This window comes from Abramis brama, assembly GCF_963993115.1.
Source record: "Abramis brama genome assembly, chromosome: 1".
In the NCBI taxonomy this organism is placed as follows: Eukaryota; Metazoa; Chordata; class Actinopteri; order Cypriniformes; family Leuciscidae; genus Abramis; species Abramis brama.
Genome location: NC_139963.1, coordinates 40,490,999 through 40,513,357, shown reverse-complemented (window position 1 = coordinate 40,513,357; position 22,359 = coordinate 40,490,999). Strand labels below are relative to the sequence as shown.

At 36.7% G+C, this 22,359-nt stretch overlaps 2 protein-coding genes across 2 annotated transcripts; both read left to right on the top strand.

The window, feature by feature from the left end:
* The first annotated feature begins 3,486 nt into the window (after positions 1–3,486).
* Positions 3,487–5,183, top strand: pet100 (PET100 cytochrome c oxidase chaperone). The gene is made up of 4 exons (XM_084088620.1): positions 3,487–3,580; positions 3,825–3,911; positions 4,155–4,187; positions 4,777–5,183. Exons 1-4 carry the CDS (start codon positions 3,554–3,556, stop codon positions 4,864–4,866), a joined length of 237 nt encoding a protein of 78 aa, XP_083944746.1. The 5' UTR covers positions 3,487–3,553; the 3' UTR covers positions 4,867–5,183.
* A 4,193-nt stretch (positions 5,184–9,376) lies between these two features.
* Positions 9,377–22,225, top strand: stxbp2 (syntaxin binding protein 2). Its single transcript, XM_084113802.1, has 19 exons — positions 9,377–9,472; positions 10,430–10,479; positions 10,584–10,665; positions 10,907–10,983; positions 11,114–11,189; positions 11,303–11,406; positions 12,149–12,303; positions 12,382–12,466; positions 14,790–14,920; positions 15,029–15,136; positions 15,212–15,269; positions 16,551–16,616; positions 16,711–16,791; positions 18,095–18,236; positions 18,330–18,436; positions 19,828–19,926; positions 20,009–20,097; positions 21,001–21,161; positions 21,418–22,225. The coding sequence occupies exons 1-19, from the start codon at positions 9,436–9,438 to the stop codon at positions 21,489–21,491; spliced, it is 1,782 nt and encodes a 593-aa protein (XP_083969928.1). The 5' UTR covers positions 9,377–9,435; the 3' UTR covers positions 21,492–22,225.
* Positions 22,226–22,359: the final 134 nt, after the last annotated feature.

Genomic DNA, 22,359 nt, shown 5'->3' with positions numbered 1-22,359 from the left:
CCAACACCTTTACCCTCTGATGTCTATGCCAAACACCCATATCCTTTTATGCTGATAGCCGAGACCCGAAACGCTTCACTTAACATGTCTTTCTAAATATATAAATATATTTTCTTGTTCTCCCCACTCGTCATTAAAAGTTTTAGGTAGCCTTGTAGAAAATAAACCCTAATATATGCATTATTCTGAAAAGTGTTAATTGAGGACAGAATCATGGAAGATATACTTTCATTGCTCATGGTTTTCATGTTAGCCTGGTGGGGGAGTCTCGCCACGGGCCGGAGCGTTGACCCATGTGGGGCAGTTTCTGAGTATCGTTTAGTTTCGAGTATAATTTAAAGAATACTATTTTAAGTGTATTATACATACAGAAGGAAAACATGCGACTCTGTGCAACTGGTGGAAGCGTCACGCGAACACCAGGCCAACGCGACGGAGCTCTCAGCTGGTTACTGCATGACTCCTCTTTTTCTTTTCACAGATCATTTTATTACAGCGGCACAGAGACAACTCCGTATGCTGTGCTAGATATAATTGCAAAAAGTTTGAAAGAAAAAAAAAGTTACAAAAAAAATCAAACCGTTCTGATTTATCATTGTTCTTGTTCGATTATAGTGGATATGTGTTCTAATTCTGTTATTTGACTCGGCGAGGGGGGCGGGGGGGGGCACAATTCGAGACCTTGGCAGGTCCTCTGAGTTTTCTCTTATAGTGTTTTCTCCAGTGCCTGTATTGTATTGCGATTCTAGTTGGCATATATTACGTTCTGGGAGGGCGAGGGAGGGGGCACGGTTGGACCGGGGAGGGGAAAATTGGGGATTTAGGTGCGAGAGCTTGTGTTTAAAAGACGAAAAAAGGAACGTAAACATTTTATATTTTACCCATTTACAATATTCAGGTTTAAATCTAGTTTTAGCTGGACTTCTTAAGTATACACCGAACAACTAGTTTTCATTTTCTCGAAACTGCTAAGAGGACATGTCCCATCGTCATCGAGTGAGTGTGTGTGTGTGTGTGTGTGTCTGGATGTTTGGATGTGTACGTCATGTGGCTGGGGAGGGTGTTCTTACCCTGAGGTTTAAATCGCAACACTTCATTTAAACGATATTGCTTTGCAAACTTTTTTTGTTTTCTTCCTCATGAAGTCCACTTATATAAATATCTATTTTTTTCTTTTTCTTTGGTTAATTTGGTCTGTACAAGTTAAAAGAAGAGCAACACTTCATTCCTTCAAGCCTTTAAATGTATTTTCTTTTCCATGGTAACAGTTGGACATTATGTGCCATAGTTTCGGATTCTCCGGAGAATGTGCTGACCTGCAGCTCAGCAGAGAGTTTGCTTTATTCAGGTATTTTGTTATTTTCTTTTTCTTTTTTTTTGTTCTTTTTTTTTTTTTTTTTTTTGGTTTGTTTAACATTTTCCTCGATTACTGTTTGGTATGTGCGTGGGCTATCGAGGTCAATGGTTCAATCTGTTATGATCATGAAATAAACTCATCTCTTTTATAGAAAATTAAAATTAAACAAAAATGAGTCTGTCTCCTTTTTTTATAATTCATCACAGTTCAGTTCTACACATTATGCATATGCTATGTTTTCCATTGTGTTGCTACCTATCAGTTTTCACTCTTCAGCTCGAGTTGAGAAGTTGACTGTTTGTTTGAAAATGGTGCAAAGAAACCTGTGCCTTCATATGCAACATTTGTTGTACTGCTCAGCATCTAATCAAAGCACACAAGAAAATGCTGGGTCATATTTCACCCTAAAATCAAGAGAAATTTTGTGCGAGGAAAATAAGGGACATTAAAGGGATAGTTCATTTGGTGTCCAAAGTCGTCATTTCTTTACTGTTTTCAAATGGTTATTTGAGATCATGGATCACGATGTTACAGGCCATAACACATTTTCTGTCTTATATAGGTGAACATTTTTCCATAATTTATTATTGTGTAATCAAAATATTATATTTAACTTTAATATTAACTTTTTTGGGGGGTAATATTTCATCTATTCTATTTATAAAAGCCCTAAATAGTCATTTTCCCAATTCTACAACATTAAATTGTTTAAAATAACATTTTAGAAAAAAATGTGTCCATAAATCTTGTCAATTCTGTTACTGTACCATACTTTGCCTTTGGTGTAATTCTCTCCCACAACTATGTAAGATACAGGAAATGACGTCACTTGACCTCACTAATAAGACCTGAAGCAGTGAAAGGTATGTATTTAATGTATTTTAATCTAAAAAGTTCTTACACCAACTGTTAAAACTGTTACCACAATATCAAAAGGAAAACAGAATTTATCACTGATCACACAGTGGGTTGTTTAAGAGTATTTTAATCATGATTTCATTAGTGCCATGAGCTCTTGTCATTTATGCTAGCAAGTGGAGTTTTTTACTAAAAAGATTAAAATGGTCAATTCTGTTACCGTCAAACTCTGTTTCCAGGGTAACAATGTTGACAATATGTGACAGAGTTGACAATTCTATGAAGAATTATTTTATTTTTGTAATTTAAAGAAAAAAGGTAGTTTTTTTTGTTTGTTTTTTTTTTTTAACGTTTTGAAATGCAAAATGTAACTCCACAGAATCACTCAACTGTCTGGTTACCAGCATTCTTCAAAATATCTTCTTTTGTGTTCAACAGAAGAAAGAAACTGGTACAGGTTTGGAACAGCATGGAAATGACAACATTTTCATTTTTGAGTGAACTGTCCCTTTAAGATTTCAATAGCAGATTTAATGTACTTTTCACCCTTTGATTTGGGGTGAAATATGACCCGGACATTTCTTGGCAGTTTCTGTGATTCACCCAAAAAAATGAGAATTCTGTCATTTACTCACCCGTGTCTTTACAACATGAGAATACACTTGCTTTGCAAAATAATAATAATAATAAAATGTATCATGTTTAATAAAATAACATGAGGGTGAGTAAATGATGACATATTTTTTAGACGAACTAACCATTTAATTGTCTTCAAATATCTTTAGATGTGGTTAAACAGAGGCGAATATTGGTCTTACAGTTTGATATTGTGTATCTGATGTAAAGTTACTGCATGCTTACATCATCATGTTGATGTACCAGCATCCGGTCAACGAAAGACCTTATTCAGAGCAGCGCCATGACAGGTATGAAAGTGAGGCTGTGAGGGATAGTCTTGCCTTGTTTCCAATGGCATCCGCTGTATAAAGCTCCTAGATTACTTACAATTTTACACAGCTTATATTGTCAGGAGTTTTTTGTCAACTGAAATTTCTTGGAAATATATTTTTTCCAGTGTTTCGTGAGCAGAACAATCCAAAAACACATTAAATAACACTACTGCCCATTGAAGAGAAGCATGTCTGTCCCTCACAGCCTCGCTTTCATTCCCATTAAAAATCAAAGATGGCGCTGCTGTGAATAAGGTCTATTGCACGCTGTTTCATAAGCCTGCCGCTGGCTTACGTAAGAATGAAACTGCCGTGTTTAGAGCGGACTTTTATTTTGACATCTTAAAAACAGGAAGTGCCTGCATGCGTGACTGTCAAGCTGTAGGACATGGGGGTTAAAATAGAGGTTTTTAGGGTGAGTTTGATTACGTTTAGACTTGTTAGCACCCCGGTCTGTCTATATAAACATAGAGACACAAACTAAACCAACTTTGGGGAGATACATAATGAATAAAAAAAAAAAAAACGTGCAGACGCTTTAAACGTCCCACTTTGCTAAACACTGTATTGCTCCTCACTGCCTGTCTAGCTATGTGAATAACCGATAAAAAAGTGAATGTATATATGAATATGCAGTGTTTATTTATTTATTTACACAGATGATGGTGTATCTGTCGTTTCCAGTGGCGATGTTTTGGATATCAAACCAAGCCGAGTATTTTGAGGAATACATCGTGAAGCGAAAGGTTTATAATTGCCCTAATAATCTAAGTCAATTATTATAGTATTATTCATTTAATACGTAAATATTTTATAATACAATATCAGCATTTGTTTAAAGTTATGACGATACTTACATTTTTGGGGATCTCTCTTTGTTTTAAAATCATATTCTGGTTTCACTAGGGAGTTTCTCTTATGTGTGTTATTTAGCATTTCCTATATTCAGTTGCTGTTGTATGATCACAATATATTATCACATTTTTCAGAGGGAGATTTTCCCACCTGATGAGAAAATGCATGTAAGTATTTCCTCTTTAATTTGATGCGCACAACAGATATTTGGGTAGATAATAGATATAATATATATTTCTCACACACACATATACACACAAAAAAAGTTGCTGTTTGGATTTAAATAGGCAAATGCTTGAGAGTCTATGACTGGATCATTATTGCAGTGATTATTATGTTTCTTTCATGTTATATGTTTGGCATCAGTTCGTCTAACCCTAATTGATGGAGTGTGTAGCTTTTCGTTTCTTTAACAACCATGTAGGAAGACGCATCACAACATTTATTTCCATCAAGAGGTGCATACATTTTCTGCATACAAGATCTTGTATTGTCAGTGCAAGAGTCCAGCACTCTGTAAAGTCTCCTCCAGAACATCCCAAAGACTTTCAGTGAATTTAAGGTCTGGACTCAGAGGTGCCGATTCATGTGTGAAAATGATTCTTCATGCTCCTCCCAACCATTCCAATCATATACTCTTAAGCATTTGCCTATTTAAATCCAAACACGGCCGGGAAGTGAATATAACATATATGAGAAGCGAGATGCAGTGCCACATGCTCTCTTTTACTTGTGCCGTTTCTCATTCTGGAACAGAGGCAAGAACTGGAGGATTTCAAACAGCGCATGAGAAACCGGAAAGAGCAGAAGATGCTGAAACAGATGGCCATGGAGTCTGAGGAATGACTATAAAACAACATCACATGCTATTGTGTCATATCACAACCTTGAGATCAAGCCTTCATGTGTGACATGGAAAACACTGTAATGCTTCTCTCAAAGTGTCAGACCATATAGTTAAATCTTTATTGTTTCTGGACATAGATTAATAAACGGGTGGGAAAATGTATATATTTTTTGTAAATATATGTTACAATTGAGTGGTTGGACTTCAGTGTGTGTGTAACTACTTTCTTAGTGAATAAATAAGAACACCGCTTTTTGTTTTTGCTGTTGATTTTTTTTTTCCAATTTGAAAATAAAAAAAATAATTTCTTTTTTAATCTTGTCTGCTGTCATTCTTTATTCATTTTTAATTCTATTATACGTTTGGTCATAATATATATTCATGTTGTAAAAGAGTATTATTTAAACTACATAACAGATGTTTGCTTAATGGAATAATTTAGGTTCAATGCAAGTTCATCTCAGTCGACAGCATTTGTGGCATAATGCTGATTACCAGAAAAAAAATATTCAGACTCCTGTTTTCCTTGTATGTTAAAAAGAGCAAAAATGTATGTTTTTGAGATTCTTACAATGGGAGTGAATAGATACGAAACTAATATATGTATCAAATTATTTAGATCCATTCTTATGTTAAAACATGTATTTAAGATGTAAAACTGTTTAAAGCATCATTTTTACAGTCATTTTAGTGTTTTTGGCGTTAATGCATTCATTGTCATGCAATGAAGTTGTAAAACTAGATATTACACAGAAACTGTTAGCAAGCGAGTTTGTTTCACACTAAAATCATAATACATATAGGCCCGGTTTCACAGACAGGGCTTAGATTAAGCCAGGGTTAGGCTTTAGTTCAGTTAGGACATTTAAGTAGCTTTTATAAACGTGCCTTAGAATAAAACATTACTGGTGTTCACCTTGAGACAAAACAATGGCACGGACATATTTGAAGATATGCCAATGCAAGTTGCTTTCAGTTAAAACAGCTCAAACGTTAATTTTGGTCTGGGACTAGCTTAAGCCTTGTCTGTGAAACCGGGGATAGTGTACTCAATGTCTTGTTGCTTTACTAATATTGAAACATTAAAATAGAGTATTATCTATTGAGATTTTTACGCTAGGCTTCTGTTTCATGTAGGTTCTGGAAACACTGTGCAACGCTGCCTCCTGGAGGAATATAATTACATTGACAACAAATTAGACAACAAATATCTAAAGGTCAGTTGCTGTTCATTCAATTAGTTCTGATAAACGAGGTCTCGATGTTCTTTCCCCAAGGAGTAATGTCTCTCTCTCTGAGAAATTACATGAAGCGCATTTTTTTCTCTCTCTGACCATATCAGGTACAAACATCTATAGGCCTAGTAGTCTAACTAAACAACACGTTTTTGCACAATCATTATCAATAAATGATGAAAATAAATCAACCGATAAATAGTTTGAATAGTTTATAAACTGTTCAAAATTGCTCCCAAATTCCTTTTCACAAAGGCACAGATGTCAGACTTGTACCATTACAGTCCTATGTTGAGCAACATTACGTGCCTGATGTGCCAAACGGTCACAGAGAAAGAAAATGCTCAACTTCTGGGTCATGTTTTCTTGAATTTAAATCTTCACATTGTGTTTTAGAGTATCTTTAACCAGTAGGCTACTGGTGTGTCCTGGCGGGCAGATCAACGAAATATGTAGCATTTATCATGGAGAAATTAGCCTCAAATTAGTCATCTGAATTAGAAAACAAAACTTGATAAATAAAGCAATAACCTCCTCACTCACAATGCACTTTGGCTTTGAACTGGCAGTTAATTCAATTGAAAATAAAACTATCAAGATTGAATACTAAGGACCCAGCGGGCACCTTGATGTCAAAATTACGTCACGAAATAGGTCAAAAATGAAAGTCATACTGACATCAGAGTGTCAATGTCAATTTGATGTCAAGATTTTGACCTCTGCTGATGTCATTTTGCCAAACAAAAAGGTGAAATGCATGGCCGTACACTTATTACCAGCTTCACTTAAAACTAACCAGATTTACTTTATTTAATTTCCATTTTAATTAAATCATAGTTCGCATTTTAAAGTCACCATGATGGTGGTTAGCGTTTGCTTTAGTTGTGCTCTTGACCCTTGACTCTTTGATATAAAATTTTTCTGGCTGCTGTAATTGTGTGTTTATAAAGTACAATTGTTGTAGCTAAAAAAGCCATGAAAAAATGAGATCAGCTGATGTTGGCTGATTATTGATGATGATGACAATGATATCATACAAGGCCATAAAACTGGAAAATAAATCCTGTATATCAACCCATATTTGTGTGTTGGTGCTGGAGCAACAGGTAATGTTATGTCGCACTAAATGCACATTGCATTAAATGCTGATTTTTTTCGGAGCTCAAACTGAGGTGTATCCTGTTGGGCTAATTGGATTCTGCGTTGAGAAAAAGTGGAATCGGTAATATAATTATTAAATGACATTGTTTGTACAAAACTTTTTTGTGTTTTGGGGAAATCCTGTCAAACAGAGTTGTGCACGAAAAGTAACAGCGAACCTAAAGGCTATGCTTTCGTCTATTACACAACAGTCGAGGCTGCATAATTAGCAATTCCATGCTAGATGGTATGCTGCTAAATGAACATCTAGTGTCTGTATGCCATTTTAAGCAATACAAGTGTAACAGAGGCCAGAAAGTGAGAGCTGTGCAGGTAAACCTCACTCCCCTGATCTCAAGAGGCACACTGGCGACTGACGCTACAGACTGCGGTCTTTAACGTCCTTGTTAGCGCACCCGCCTCCCATGTCGGAGATGAATCCCGCTTGGAGTGGGGCGAGTAGGGGTTACATTGGTGCCGTGACCAGTGCTCGAAGTGGGGCGGTACTCACCGGTACGCAGTACCGGCACTTCTGCATTTTACTCCAAAGCGTACCTGCACTTTTTCTTGCGTACCGCTACTTCACGCATGTAGCCGGTACTCTACCACTGACAAAAAAAGCGTCAGTGTCACGCCCATTTCACATATACTCCGTTTGCAATGCGTATGCGGTGCTTATTTTTTTCCGCACCCATATTAACAGGTTTGAGCTTTCACACTGCACGCGCATGCGGTCCGGCAATACATTCCAGGAGCGGTGCGTATACAGCAGTGCAACGATCATTTCTGCACCAAGTCTATTTTCGCTGTGCTGCACGCGCTGAATTAAAGTGACAACGCATGGTTCGTGGTCAAAATTAAAGGGATAGTTCACCCAAAAATCAAACAGCTCTCGGTCCCCATTGACTACCATAGTATCTCGGTCCCCATTGACTACCATAGTAGATATACTATGGTAGTCAATGGGGACCGAGAGCTGTTTGATTACAAACATTCTTCCAAATATCTTCCTTTGTGTTCAGCAGAACAAAGAAACTCATACAGGTTTGGAACAACTTGAGGGTGAGTAAATGATGACAGAATTTTCATTTTTGGGTGAACTATCCCTTTAACACAGAATATGACATGAAAATATAATAATCTCACTTTAAATGCATTTAATTAAATAAAATGTAGTAATCTCACCATAAATGTATTTTTGGACTTGCAGACTTGGAGTAGTTCCGTTTTCACACACACACACGACTTGTTTAAATACATTTATGTTGTTAATAAATATCAATAAATTGTTGTTGTACCAGCAATATCTCCAAGTTTTGTTTTTCACTGTACAAATCTCAAATGTCGTGATTACTTGCCAATGCAAGAGAGTACCGGCACCTTTTTTACCCCACTTCAAGCACTGGCGATGACCCAGATGGGAGTGAGGTTTAGGGGGGTGAGTGTTACAGAGGCCAGATAGTAAGAGCTCTGCAGATAAACTTCAGTCTCTAACCACCAATCTCTAACCGTTTCTCCTCCTAATCTCCTCCATATCGCTTTAAAATATAGCATTCTGTGCAGAAATCAAAATGGGTTGATATGTTTTCTGGCCAGCGCAAACTCGCACATTAGACCTGCTTAGCTTCAGTCTCTATTCATAATATAGGGGGCAGGACGCTTTAGATTCTAGAGAGTATTTGATTGGACAGAAAGTCTGATGAGAAGCTGAAGTGCAGAGTGATGTCATCAGAATCGTTGATAAATATTGATGGAAGTAGACTGTAAGTTTTGAGCGCTTATCTTCTAAATGTGATTTTCATTTCATTTCATTTTGTCATTGTTTTGGAGCACACTAGCTTATAGATAACAGTAAGGCTAACATATTCATAAAGTAAAAAAAAAAAAAAATCAATTTTGATTTCATGAGGACTTTAAACGTAACTTTTCCAAACACTAACTGTGTTTATGCAACTAGCCCCAGTATAAAACGAGATGGAGCCTAGTTTATGTTAATGTTGCTGTTGCTTTTAGTCTTTAATTCGTTTAAAAGAAACCATAGTTTCTATAAATATTGGTCAAGTCATCGTAACAAGAAGACATCTTCGAGGACTTTTATTGTGAATTGTATCTTCCGGGTGTTCTCGTCCATCAGGGTGTGGGAGAGTCTGCCTTCACAGCCCTGCTGGAGTCTGTCAACAGGGAAGTGTCAAGATGGCCCCGAGTGGACTAAAAGCGCTCGCAAACGAGAGTAAGTTTGTTTTAATCTCACAATACGGCCTTTAAAACATCTACTGACATTATATATAATGATTAAGTGTTTAAATATTCACATATTGCCCTGTCATGTGATATGTAATCATAGCAACAGGTGTACAATGAGCGCTCAATACGTCATAATGGACCAAACTTCCGTATGAGCTGCTCAAGTTTTTACAGAAATTTGAACTTTCATTTAGTACAAATTCAGGAAAGTTTAATGACTTTACCCAACACGTTTACTCCTCAGAAATGTCATTTATGTTAATGGAGGGGATAATAGACTTGTTTGTACTGCACGATTTAGAAAGTGTAGGCTATTGTGGTCTTGTGATCAACATCACGCCGGACATTATAAAAACACACAGCAGGAAATGTAAATTTTTTATGTAACTCTTGAGAAAATGCACAACACCCTACACAGTATTAATATATTACTATTGCATTTCACCAGAGTTATGTTTTATTTACATTTAAATGTTTCCTTCTTGCCAAATTTGACAATATAACACTTACTATATTTGGATAAGAAACAAGTCTGCATTTTTTGCAGGCTCCTCTGTATGAAATAATAAACACATTTCTGAATGTATTTATATATTTACTCACTTACACAAAATAAACCTGTATTAACCAGGCAGGTAATTTAAGAACCAAATCTTAAAGGGATAGTTCACCCAAAAATTAAATTACTGTTTTTAATAACTCACCCTCACGTCGTTCCGAACCTGTAAGATCTTCGCTCATCTTTGGAACACAAATTAAGGACCGTCAGTTATTTATTTCTTATTTCCGGTAGTCCAGAAAGACATTTAACCTGCTTCAGCAAACGAAAGCTTATCATCATAATACGCTTCATCATTGTAAATGCCATAAATATCCTGATTTTCCATATATCTGTCCTGTATTAAACTCCATACATGATATACATGATTGTATTTGTCTGTAGAAATCCTCAGTGGCGTCATCAAGAGTGTTAAGAAAGATGGAGAATGGAAGGTAATAATATTAGTATAATATTAGCACAGTAGACTGAAGTTATGTAGTTGTTAATCTGTTTGCAAATGACTTTGACTCTGTGTATCTTGGTTGTGTTTATTTAGGTTCTTATCGTGGATCACATCAGTATGCGGATTCTGTCCTCTTGCTGTAAGATGTCTGACATCATGGCGGAGGGCGTTACAAGTGAGTACATCTAATTTTTCTTTATTCTTTTCTTTCACAGATCAGTTCACTATTTCACTATGAAACACTTTCCATTTTAAAGTCACCAGTGTCAGATACTAAAGTGTGAATGATGATTTTTTTATTAGCATGTTTTTATTGCATAATGTGTCTGTTACACTTCACTGGTTATCCTATGAACCACTCGATGCAATCTTGACCTAAGAACACAAGATGTGAGCTTTCCTGTTTTTCTTCACAGTTGTAGAGGACATTAACAAGCGGAGGGAGCCGATCCCCAGTCTGGAGGCCATTTACCTCATCTCCCCTGTGCCAAAGGTGAGCCATCTTTACTAGCACATGTTGAAGTGTTAATGTGTTGCCTAGTGTTGTTAACGTCTCTTTGATCATTTTTGTTAACACTCATGGTCTTAAGCATGTTGAAATGGTCTCATATTTGTTTTTCCAGTCAATTCAATCTCTAATCGGTGATTTTCAAAGAGACAGCCTTACATACAAAGCAGCGCACATCTTCTTTACAGACAGTAAGGCTATTCATTTCACTATTAGCTTTGCTTCAGCTCGAATACAGTCTATTTTGGTTGCCTACTCTTGTGTGATCTGGATTTGTGTATTAACTGTATTGTAAATTGTACAGCTTGTCCTGATGGGCTTTTTGCTGAGATCGGGAGGTCGAAGGTTGCCAAGGTCATCAAAACCCTGAAGGAAATCAATGTGGCTTTCATACCGTACGAGTCTCAGGTGCGTGTCAGAGTAACAAGCACATACACTAACACTACCATACAAAAAGTTATTCTAATATGCTGATTTGTATTATCAGTGTCGAAAACTGCTAATAGATTTGTGGAAATGTGATGCAATTTTTCCATTATTCTTTGATTAATAGACATTTTAAAAGAATGGCATTTATTTGAAATAGAAATTTTGTAACATTATAAATGTCTTCACTGTCACTTACACACTATGTAACTATTTTTTCGCTCATACATCATCAATCCTTCTTCCAAAGCATGTTTTTGTCTTACCCTGATTCACTATGGTTGGCCTATTATAGGTGTTTATATTTTAGACCTGGCGGGAAGGTTTTTGTGGGAAATTGTGTTCATCCGCACAACCAAAACAATGTTTGGTAACACTTTAATTTAAGGTGACGTAGTTACACGTTACTACATGTACTTACTATAGTAATAACAGTAAATTATGCATAATTACAAGTAATTAACCATTAACCTAACCTTAACTGTGACTCCATAGTAAGAACATGTAGTTAATACTTAGAGTAAGTACAATGTAACTACGTCGCCTTAAAATAAAGTGTTTTTACGTAGAATGCATGCATTTTTGTTTTTTAACCGTTAGAGGGCCAAACGTCACATGGTGTATCTTTTATGCATCCTTGCTAAATAAAAGGATTAATTTCTTGTTTTAAAAAAATAAGTAAAATTCTTACTGAGCCCAAACTTTTGAATGGTTTTTGTTGCAGGTGTTTTCTCTGGACAACCCTAGTTCCTTCCACACTTTCTACAGCCCAAATCAGACAAATCTAGATGACAGGAGCAGGATGATGGAGGCCATGGCCGAGCAGATCGCCACACTCTGTGACACACTGAAGGAATACCCTGCCATCCGCTACCACCAGTACGTGTCAAGACTTTGTTTCCTGGTGTAACATGATTGGTTTGAAGTGTAAGTGTAAACCAACTTTGTTTCTCTAAGGGGCCCAAAGGAGAATTTCACCTTGGCTGAGATGGTGATGGACCGTCTGAATGCACATAAAGCAGACAATCCCAGTATGGGAGAGGTGAGATAATATATATATATTATAAACGCCTTCTAATATGTTGTCACACAAATACTTTCTTCCGTTTCTTCAATTCAAAGTGACACTTCCTGATTGTTGTATCATCTCTTACTCTGCTTTCTGGACTATTTTCTCTTCTCTCTGTTTTTTTTCTTCCTGTTCTCCAATGCCAGCTGGTATTTTCTCGAGGTTCAGGTGGGTGTCAATGCGAGTCTTGCTTTTGCTATCTCCTTGTGTTCTGTTGCATCTGTGTTCTTGTCGTATTTTTTTTTACTTCTAACCCCTCATCTGTTTTCTCTCTGATCCTGCATTTCATTTGATGAAATTTCACATTATTATTAAACTCAATTCCAGTCACCAGCGCTTGTTCCAAAACAGCTTTACAGACAAAAGAAAAATAAAGTAGAGAAAAGGTGAATAAAAATTGTCCCTTAAGTTAAAATCCTCCAGTGAACAAGCCAAATGTGAACTCCCTAGGATGTTGTTTAAATAGATGAGGAAGGAACCAAGACTCCCCTGGCTGACAACACCAGATATTGCATAAACTGAAACAATTTGTTACTGAACTGATCTTTTAGGTATTGCAATATACTCCCCCGGTTTCACAGACAAGGCTGAAGCTAGTCCCAGACTAAAATACATGTTTGAGCTGTTTTAACTGAAAGAAACTTGCACTGATATTAAAAATGTCAAGATTGCCATTGTTTTGTCTCAAGATGAACACCAGTTATGTTTTTTTTCTAAGGCATGTTTCTTAAATAATATTTTATAATAATAATATAGTAATATAATAATAATAATAATAATAATATTATAATTTTTGAGGCATGCATATTACTTACATATCCTAATTGAACTAAGGCCTAATCCTGGCTTAATCTAAGCTCTGCTTGTGAAACCAGGCCTGTGTGTTTTAAATTGCAATTTAACAATTTAAACTTATCGCCCAACCTTTTTTGATGTAAAAACGCTGTTGATAAATATACAAGGAATAAACAACTAAATAATAAATTTGTTACATGATTTTAACACATTTCTAATAAAAATTTGTTAACACATTTTTAATGAAATCCCACAAAATCTGTTTCATGGCGGATACGTTTATTTTGGAGCCTGATTATACACTACCATTCAAAAGTTTGGGGTCAGTAAGATTTTTTATTATTATTATTATTTAAAGAAAGAAATTGATAGTTTTATTCCTCAAGGATTTATTAAATTAATCAAAAGTGACAGTAAATTAATTTATAATGAATGTTATAAAAGATTTCTGTTTCCAATAAATGCTATTGTTTTGAACTTAATAATAATCAAAGAATCCTTAAATCTATCACGGTTTCCACAGAAATAATGAGCAGCTCAACTGTTTTCAGCATTGATAATAATAATAAATGTTTCTTGAGCATCAAATCATCATTTTAGAATGATTTCTGAAGGATCATGTGACACTGAAGACTGGAGGTTTTCAGTTTTGACATCACAGGAATAAATTACATTTTATAATGTATTCAAATAGAAAACAGTTATTTTACATTGTAATAATATTACTGTTGATCAAATAATGCAGCCTGGGTGAGCATTAGAGACTCCTTTCAAAAACGTAAAAAAAAAAGATATTTAGAAGTATTTGTGAAAGAAATTGATAGCTCTATATATATTAAAAATGACAGACAAGCAAGTATTAAAGGCACAATATGTAAGATCTTTGGATTAAAATATCCAAAAACCACTAGAACAATGTTATATATTTTGTTGATTTGTGTACTTACATTATCCCAAATGTTTCTAACACCAAAGTCGCTTTAATACATTATGTGTTTTATTAGACAGGTGAGCAACTGTTTGGATACATTCATCGACAGAAAACTAATCATTGTTATACAGCTCAACACAGTTAGTCTTTATTTTTTAAATCTTGTTTTCTTGATATACTGCGAGTACCATGCTTTACCATACCTAACATCGATCTAGCTCGCTGCAGTGTGTGACAAGTGTTTCATATAGTAGCCGCATAGTAGCGAACACACAGAGTAGCATTATAACATAACTTTCAACACACTCAAATATATCTAAACTGTTACCCCACATATATGACTCCACTGCTCTCGAGCCGAAATCACAGCGTCATCAAGCTACGCTTTTGCTTTGAATAGGCGACCTCTAGCGACAAAAAATGACATAGTGTGCCTTTAAGCAGATGTCTGATTAAGTCTGACATTGGAACCTGTCTAATATACTGATACACAACCCTGGTTTGCATGTTCTTTAAATGCTCACTGTAAGGAACTGCAGTTTAACAGCCTGTGTGTTGTTTGACTGACAGGGCACAGATAAAGCTCGCTCCCAGCTGCTTATAGTGGACCGTGGATATGATCCCATCTCTCCAATCCTGCATGAGCTCACCTTTCAGGCCATGGCTTACGATCTGCTGGACATCGAGCAAGACATTTACAAGTGTGTGATTGTCTACCGGCTCCCAATATAACTTTTGAGCAGTTAATCTGACCAGCGATGTATGAAATGATTACTGTTAGCCAGTGAACTGTGGCATGTTGCTGGCAGGTATCAGACGGCAGGGATCGGCGAGGCTCGAGAGAAGGAAGTGCTGCTGGACGAGGACGACGAGTTGTGGGTGCAGCTGCGGCACATGCACATAGCAGACGTCACCAAGTAAGAGCAGATCAACCATTACCTTTCCTGCTTGTCTGATGGGCTTTTGTGCTCACACCTTCTGCTTTGCTTCAGGAAAGTGACGGAGCTGCTGCGCACCTTCTGTGAGAGCAAGAGGATGAACACAGACAAGGTAAACACACATTCTTTGTCCACTAGTGATGATGTCACACCGCACTTCATCCAACGTGTTAGTGTTATCTAGAAGTTCAGATGTATTTGCATTGACAGTTAAACTTCTTATGATGGTTTATGGTTTAAAGTAATAAAATATGGCAACACTTCCACAATAAGGTTAACATTAGTAAATGCATTATGAATAACACAATAACTAACGCTTATTACAGATCTTGGTTAAAGGTGCAATAGGTGATTCTCTACAGAAATATTTTTTGTTATGCAGGTTGAAAGTCTCATCATTTCCTGAAAGCAATCACTATGTTAAGCGGTCTATGTTAAGCAACCTGACTCTCTGTGGTGTTTTTAATATACTTTAAGACAAACCATGTGCAAATTCATCAGTCAACACCATTGCTGAGTATTTTCTCCTTAAAACTGCAGTGAAAAAAGACAGTCTCAAAAACCCGGTTTGATCTCGCCCCTGTTTCCTACCATCACAAACACGTAACCAATCCCGAACTTTTCTCCACTGACTTTCAAAGCGTTTCTAAGGATGCAGATTTTTAAAGACGGCTGTCAGACTCTGAGATGGTGAACAGGAACATGGTTTGTGTAACATTAGCAACACATTATTAGCTGTTTGATAACGTAGTCAAGCAAAAGGTTAATCGTATCAATTACCGTTATGTGTCCGACATTGTAGAGAGCGATACATAAAACACATTATCATTCTGATGCATCGACTTGAGTACGAGCCTGTATAATTTGCTCTTCATCTGAATCAGTTTCTGATTCAAACATATATGGCTGAATTAAACCAGTATTTCCACTTGCCATTGTGCAGCGTTTATTACAGTAAAGTTGAGCGAGCTGATCAGGTAATCTGAGCTGGTGTGAGTGAGTGGAGGCGTGGGCAAATTTGCATATTCATGAGACTGCGTATACTAAATGAAGCAAGGGTGTAGAGTTACATTCAGGCTATTTTAACTCATGTAGGAATTCTTTTTCGGGAAAAAAAACATTTAAATATGTCATTTTGGTGATTAAAAATGAGTCTTTAAGGGATACAATTATTGACTACAGGGGGACTTTAATATTTGAAGTAAACGACAAGTGCGCATTCAATACAATTAATCGCACTTCTTTTTCACGAGGGTGGTTAACAAACCACGTTTTCTAAATAGCAAATTTTTTTTGAAATCTTGATGAAAAAGAACAAACAAATTGACTTTTAACAAACGCTCTCTTTTGCACCTGATTCATGCTGAAGTGTCATTGATGCGTCTTCCCTCAGGCCAACATCAAAGATCTGTCTCAGATGCTGAAGAAGATGCCACAGTACCAGAAAGAACTAAGCCTGGTACGACTTCTCTCTCACATAGCACAGCTTCCCTTTTTCCCCTGACGCTTGTGTGTAGTCACGACGACTTTAACGTGTTGTTGTTTGTCGACAGTACTCCACTCATCTGAACCTCGCTGATGCCTGCATGAAGAAGTTCAAGAACACATTAGACAAGCTCTGTGCGGTGGAGCAGGTCAGTGCCGCCTGCTTTTGTCAGATTCCATCACTGTATTTAGCAGTATTATTTCATTTTATGAGTTTAATATCTAAAGTTAGTGAAATATTTTGTGAGGCTACATTTAACCATATGTTCTGATGAAATGCAGTTTATACTGTTTATGTTTATGTTGATTTCAGAGGGTCTGTTACTATCTTTCACTACTATTTCTAAGCTTCTTATTGTCAATTTATGCAACAGCTTGTGCACTGAAGTTGAACTTTGATCTGTTGCAATAAAATAATGTACAGGAAGCCATCTCCCCGTTTTATGTATAGCAGATGGGCGATTTCTTTCCCTAAGTGCACCGTTCTGTGTGTGGAGGTATTATAAGCAGCTGGTTAATGTCTGGACATGACTGCAGCATATGCCGTTCTTTATGTGCCGTGTTTATATCACTTGGTGCCTTCTGATGGATAATCTCAACTTCCTCTTGTTTTGATGGACTCACAACTTATATAATTTTATGTAATTGTTATGTAAATATCTGCCTCAACATCTGGGGGTGAAGTTCTGGATATTTTAGCCAAATTTTGTATATATATAAATAAATAAAGCACAAAAATGACACACAATTGGTATTTCACACAATTGGTAGTGTGGATATGTTTTACCGCGGCAGTAAAATATTAAATGCATAATCTCGCTCCCTTGTTTTCTTTAAATTAACATCGTGAACATCTTATTCTGCTGATTTATTACTAAAAAGCATTGGAAATAGTTAGTTTGTCTGATTCATTTGTATGATTTTTATGATTCAAAGATGTTTAAATGAGTTTAACAAACAAATGGGGCCATCAAAACGTTCAATATTTTCACTTTAAATGCGCTTCCATTGTTTTCAGAAGTAATGCAACAAACTGTAAACATGCACTACTATTCAAAAGTTTAGAAACTGATCATTTTATTCAGCAAGGATGCGTTACATTGATCAAAAGTGACAGTTGAGACGCATACAATGTTAAAAAATGTTTCTGATTCAAATAAATGTTGTTCTTTTGAAAAAGCAACATTCAACATTGATAATAATAAGAAATGTTTATGATCATATTAGACTGATTTCTGAAGGATCATGTGACTGAAGACTGGAGTAATTATGCTGAAAATTCAGCTCTGCATTAAAGGAATAAATTACATTTGAAAATATACTCGAATAAAAAAACGCTTATTTTAAATTGTACAAATATTTCACAATTATCATTCAATGTCTGTAAAAAAAAAAAAAATTACTTTTCAGTCTTTCCTGTTCTCAGAAGTGGTTTTGTGTTTCCCTCCTCAGGACTTGGCCATGGGTTCAGATGCTGAGGGGGAACCGCTCAAAGATGCCATGAAGAGTATCGTCCCCGTTCTGCTCAACACCGAGATCGAACCCTACGACAAAATCCGCATCATACTGCTTTACATTTTCCATAAGAAGAAGGGTATGAACACTCGCATTTGCGTATAACTTTATTGAAAGCTGACAGCTTAAGCTCTGAATGAATTAAGCAGAAGTGACTCATCCTTACACACAGGCATTGGTGAAGAGAACCTCACAAAACTCATCCAGCACGCAAACGTGCAGAAGGACAGTAACATCATCACCAACCTGCAGCTCCTGGGCTGCCCCATCATCGCTGGGGTAAGATGAGACGCACTAATGTCTGAAAACAGGCCCATGTGCAATGTGTTGTGCTGAATTTATGGGGAAATCTGCAGAATGGATTTAACTATGATAAAATGTTTAAAACCGAGTTAGACACTGATCACACTGTAGAAATGGCTGTTAAGAGGCAGTCACCTTGTTAGATTTGTTTACTTTTAAATGTGCATGTGCATTAACTGGACCAGCCTGAAAAAGTAAGATTTAGGATGCCATTGCTTCTTTGAAATGTTTTTATAACTAATACTTTTGTTAAGAAACTTATACTTTTATTCAGTAATGATGAGAATCACGATTTTTATGTTTCAAATAGAGATCTCGATTCTCCCATGATTCCGAACAGACAACTGAACAAAATAACGTCATTTAGTAGAATTTCTCAAGTCAAGTCAAAATTTATTTCTATAGCACATTTAAAAGTTGCACCAAAGTGCTGTGCAATAAAACATTTAGCATATAAGAAGAAACCATGCAGCATACAAAATATAAACACTTTAAAAAAAAACTTTAATCTAATCTAATCAAGAGTTCTGACAGAATGTTAATTGCTGCAGTCTATTTTAAAAATGTTTAATTAACTTTAACAATAAAAAAAAAAAATCTGTTTGAATGAATGATTCAATTACTCACTCGTAAACACTTGTTTCATTACTGGGCGAATCAGAATTTCTTAATTGAATGATTCATTGAATACATTTTTAACAGTCACTTGTCGCCACCTACTGGTATAACGATGGAATTGATACAATCGTTATTTTGAAACGGCTCTCTGGCTCAGCTGCAGCGCAAACGCAAATTTGAATGTTCCGGTGTGGTTTTGTCAAAGGTTTAATAGACCCAGTTGAATCATTGAGGAATAAGAACTTGGATTTTTGACGTCACCTTATAACGAACGTTCTTTATGTGCTTAGAACGAACTTAGAACGCCATCTTATAACGATTAATCGTGCAACTCAATAAAAAACAATACTGAAAAATGCTTCACGGTTTCCATAAAAATGTTAAGCGGCACAACTGTATGCAACATTAATAACAATAAGAAATGTTTCTTGAGCATCAAATCATCATATTAGAATGATTTCTGAAGGATCATGTGACACTGAAGACTGGAGTAATGATGCTGAAAATACAGCTTTGATCACAGGAATAAATTACACTTTACTATATATTCACATAGAAAACAGTTTTTTTAAATAATAATATTTCACAATTATCATTCATGTCTGTAAAATGATGATGTTTCATTAATTTAAATTTCAGTCTTTCCTTGTTCAGGAACATAGGAGCTGTACTGATTTCTTCATAGGAAACAGCTGCTGAAGATCAGTATGATAACACATTACCAAACTGTTCTCTGTCATGTCTTTTAGGGCACTAATTCTGGTAAGACTATGCCTGACAGGAAAGAACGCACAGAATCCACATATCAGCTCTCCCGGTGGACGCCCATCCTGAAAGATGTGATGGAGGTCAGGAAACGCTGTGTCCGTAAGATTTTTATAATCGTATAAGAATGTAATGATTCTTATTTAAATTCGGCTTGCTCTGCAGAACATCATTGATGACAAGTGTGACAGGAAGCTGTGGCCGTTCCTGTCTGATCCCGCCCCCATCACCACCACCACATCAACTACAGTCAGGTACCAGCACTTCTCACAGCCAATAGATAAGCTGCACACTTGCGGTGCGGGTCAGGAATCAATAGGCACGGGCTGGTCCAATACCCAAGACTAACTCGGCACCCACTGATAGGCAACTGCTTTCAAACGGTCCCGTGCTTATTTGTGTTCACGCTCCGCAGTGAACGTCAAAGGTTTCTGATTACAACGCGATTTGCAGCGACTGAAGTGATTGACAGTTTCAGCCATTAAGGGAGTGCTCTTTGCTCGCTTTATGTATATAATCTATTTGCAATTTTAATAAAAGTTTTATCTTTCATGCTGCTAAGAGGATCAACGGCCATGTATACTGCAGTGTCAGGAGAGATAACCGCATTTAAATGCGGAGTGAATCCGCTGAAATGTCCCTGATATTATATGACAGTAAAGGCTCATATTTGCCTAAATGTTCTTTTCATTTATAGAGACCTCTAAGTGTCTGTATAGCCATATGGTGGGATTTGAAAAAAACTGCATAATTGTGCACATTTGTTCAAAAAAATCCTGTATGGACAGATCGTTCATGTGTTGTAGGCAAAAGTTTTGTATTGTTCATTCATACCATGTTGGCCTGCGTGTCTATTTTACGGAATTAAATTAGCGCTGCTGTAAATTAGCTTTGCTGGTTAAACGGCATGGGTATGCGATCAATCATTTTTTTAAGCAATCAATCAGTCATTTAAACGAGTAATCGTGACAGCCCTATCTTGTAACGAATGTCACTTCAGTTCTGCTGTCTGAGTATGAGACAAAACAACATAATGCAAGCACTGTGAAATGTTTTGCCACAAACTCAACTCCTTCATGCTGATATCGCAAGACGTCTTTCACCTCAATGTCAAATATCGTCCTGTGGTCTGACATTTCTCTTGAACCCTACTCCAGCAGTGCACGGTTTGGACACTGGCACAAGAACAAGACTGCCACGGAGTACCGCAGCGGCCCTCGCCTCATCATCTTTGTGATTGGCGGCGTGACCCATTCTGAGATGCGCTGTGCTTATGAAGTGACCCGGGCCACCGAGGGCAAGTGGGAGGTTCTGATTGGTAAGAGGAGATTACTTCTGCATTTGACAGAGGACTTCAACCCTCCTCCTGGAGACCCACTGTCCTGCAAAGTTTATATCCAACCTGGATTTCACACCAATTGTGATCTGGAAGAGTCTGATTCGCTGGTTCGAGTGTGTTTGATGAGGGTTGGAGCCAAACTCTCTGGGACAGTGGGTCTCCAAGAGCTGGGTTGAAGATAGCATTAATTGTCTTCAGTGTTGTTTAAAATGTCTAATTTGGTTTTCTTCTGCAGGATCATCTCACATTGTCACTCCAACCAGCTTTCTGAATGACCTGAGGGATTTGGACAAGCCTGCAGCCGTTTAGCAGCACATCCCTGAAGAGATTCATCCCACTGAACTCCTGTGAAACCTGATACTCTGAAGTTAGGATTCTCTCAAATGACCAGTGAAAAGACCTTTAGATCTAGCTTACTGATTGTTTGCTTTTAAAGTAGTCATTTTAATTACCCAAGCTAAACTGGTGGTATATGTATGTGTATATATATATTCATGCTGTTGATGACTGATGCTTAATTTAAAAGAAAAATTATATATATATGAGACGATGATATATGTGAAATTGTTTGAGGACCTGTTGCCGGAGTCTTAAAAATGTGCAGATATATGGATTAAATCTTGCCTTACACCCTTTGAACATCAGTCGTATCAAGTTCTGATGTGATTTGAAGACTTCTTTGGACCAAATGATCACCCTGGATTCTGAGACGCACTGTACCACCTGCCTTTACTTACTGTCTTACTGCTACTGTAAAGCTGCACAATGTGGAAAAAAGGAATTTGCAAGATAAGCCTGCTTATGGCACAGTTGTCCATTTCTGATTTTCAGTCAGGTTTTGTGATATTTTCTGCCCCCGTGTTGGTGAAGGCATGAAATGTTTTATCTCAGTATAGGTGTCTTTTTGTTTTTCATGCTCTGAACTTGTGCACTTTTTTTTCTTTTACTGTTACGTTATCACATATCGGTGGATGTGGTTCACTGGCTCTTAGTGTCTGTTGTCTATTTGTTAACAATTCTAAATAAATTTTGCTTATACCTCATTCCAGAAAGAGATGCTTGAGCAGTGTTGGGGGTAACGCATAACAAGTTTGTCAAATAGACAACTAACAAGTGATGCATTAGTTTTAAATTTACAACAAAATATCGCAGTTACTTTTTCAAAAAAGTAACACAA

What these genes read in the sequence shown, in the direction of transcription:
- pet100 (XM_084088620.1), top strand. Translation starts at nt 3,554, where the DNA reads ATGGGGGTTAAAATAGAGGTTTTTAGG. An exon ending in TTAAAATAGAGGTTTTTAGG is followed by an intron (nt 3,581 to 3,824) that starts GTGAGTTTGATT and finishes TTATTTACACAG; the next exon opens with ATGATGGTGTATCTGTCGTT. An exon ending in AATACATCGTGAAGCGAAAG is followed by an intron (nt 3,912 to 4,154) that starts GTTTATAATTGC and finishes CACATTTTTCAG; the next exon opens with AGGGAGATTTTCCCACCTGA.
- stxbp2 (XM_084113802.1), top strand. Translation starts at nt 9,436, where the DNA reads ATGGCCCCGAGTGGACTAAAAGCGCTCGCAAACGAGA. An exon ending in GCACATCTTCTTTACAGACA is followed by an intron (nt 11,190 to 11,302) that starts GTAAGGCTATTC and finishes TAAATTGTACAG; the next exon opens with CTTGTCCTGATGGGCTTTTT. An exon ending in TCATACCGTACGAGTCTCAG is followed by an intron (nt 11,407 to 12,148) that starts GTGCGTGTCAGA and finishes TTTTTGTTGCAG; the next exon opens with GTGTTTTCTCTGGACAACCC.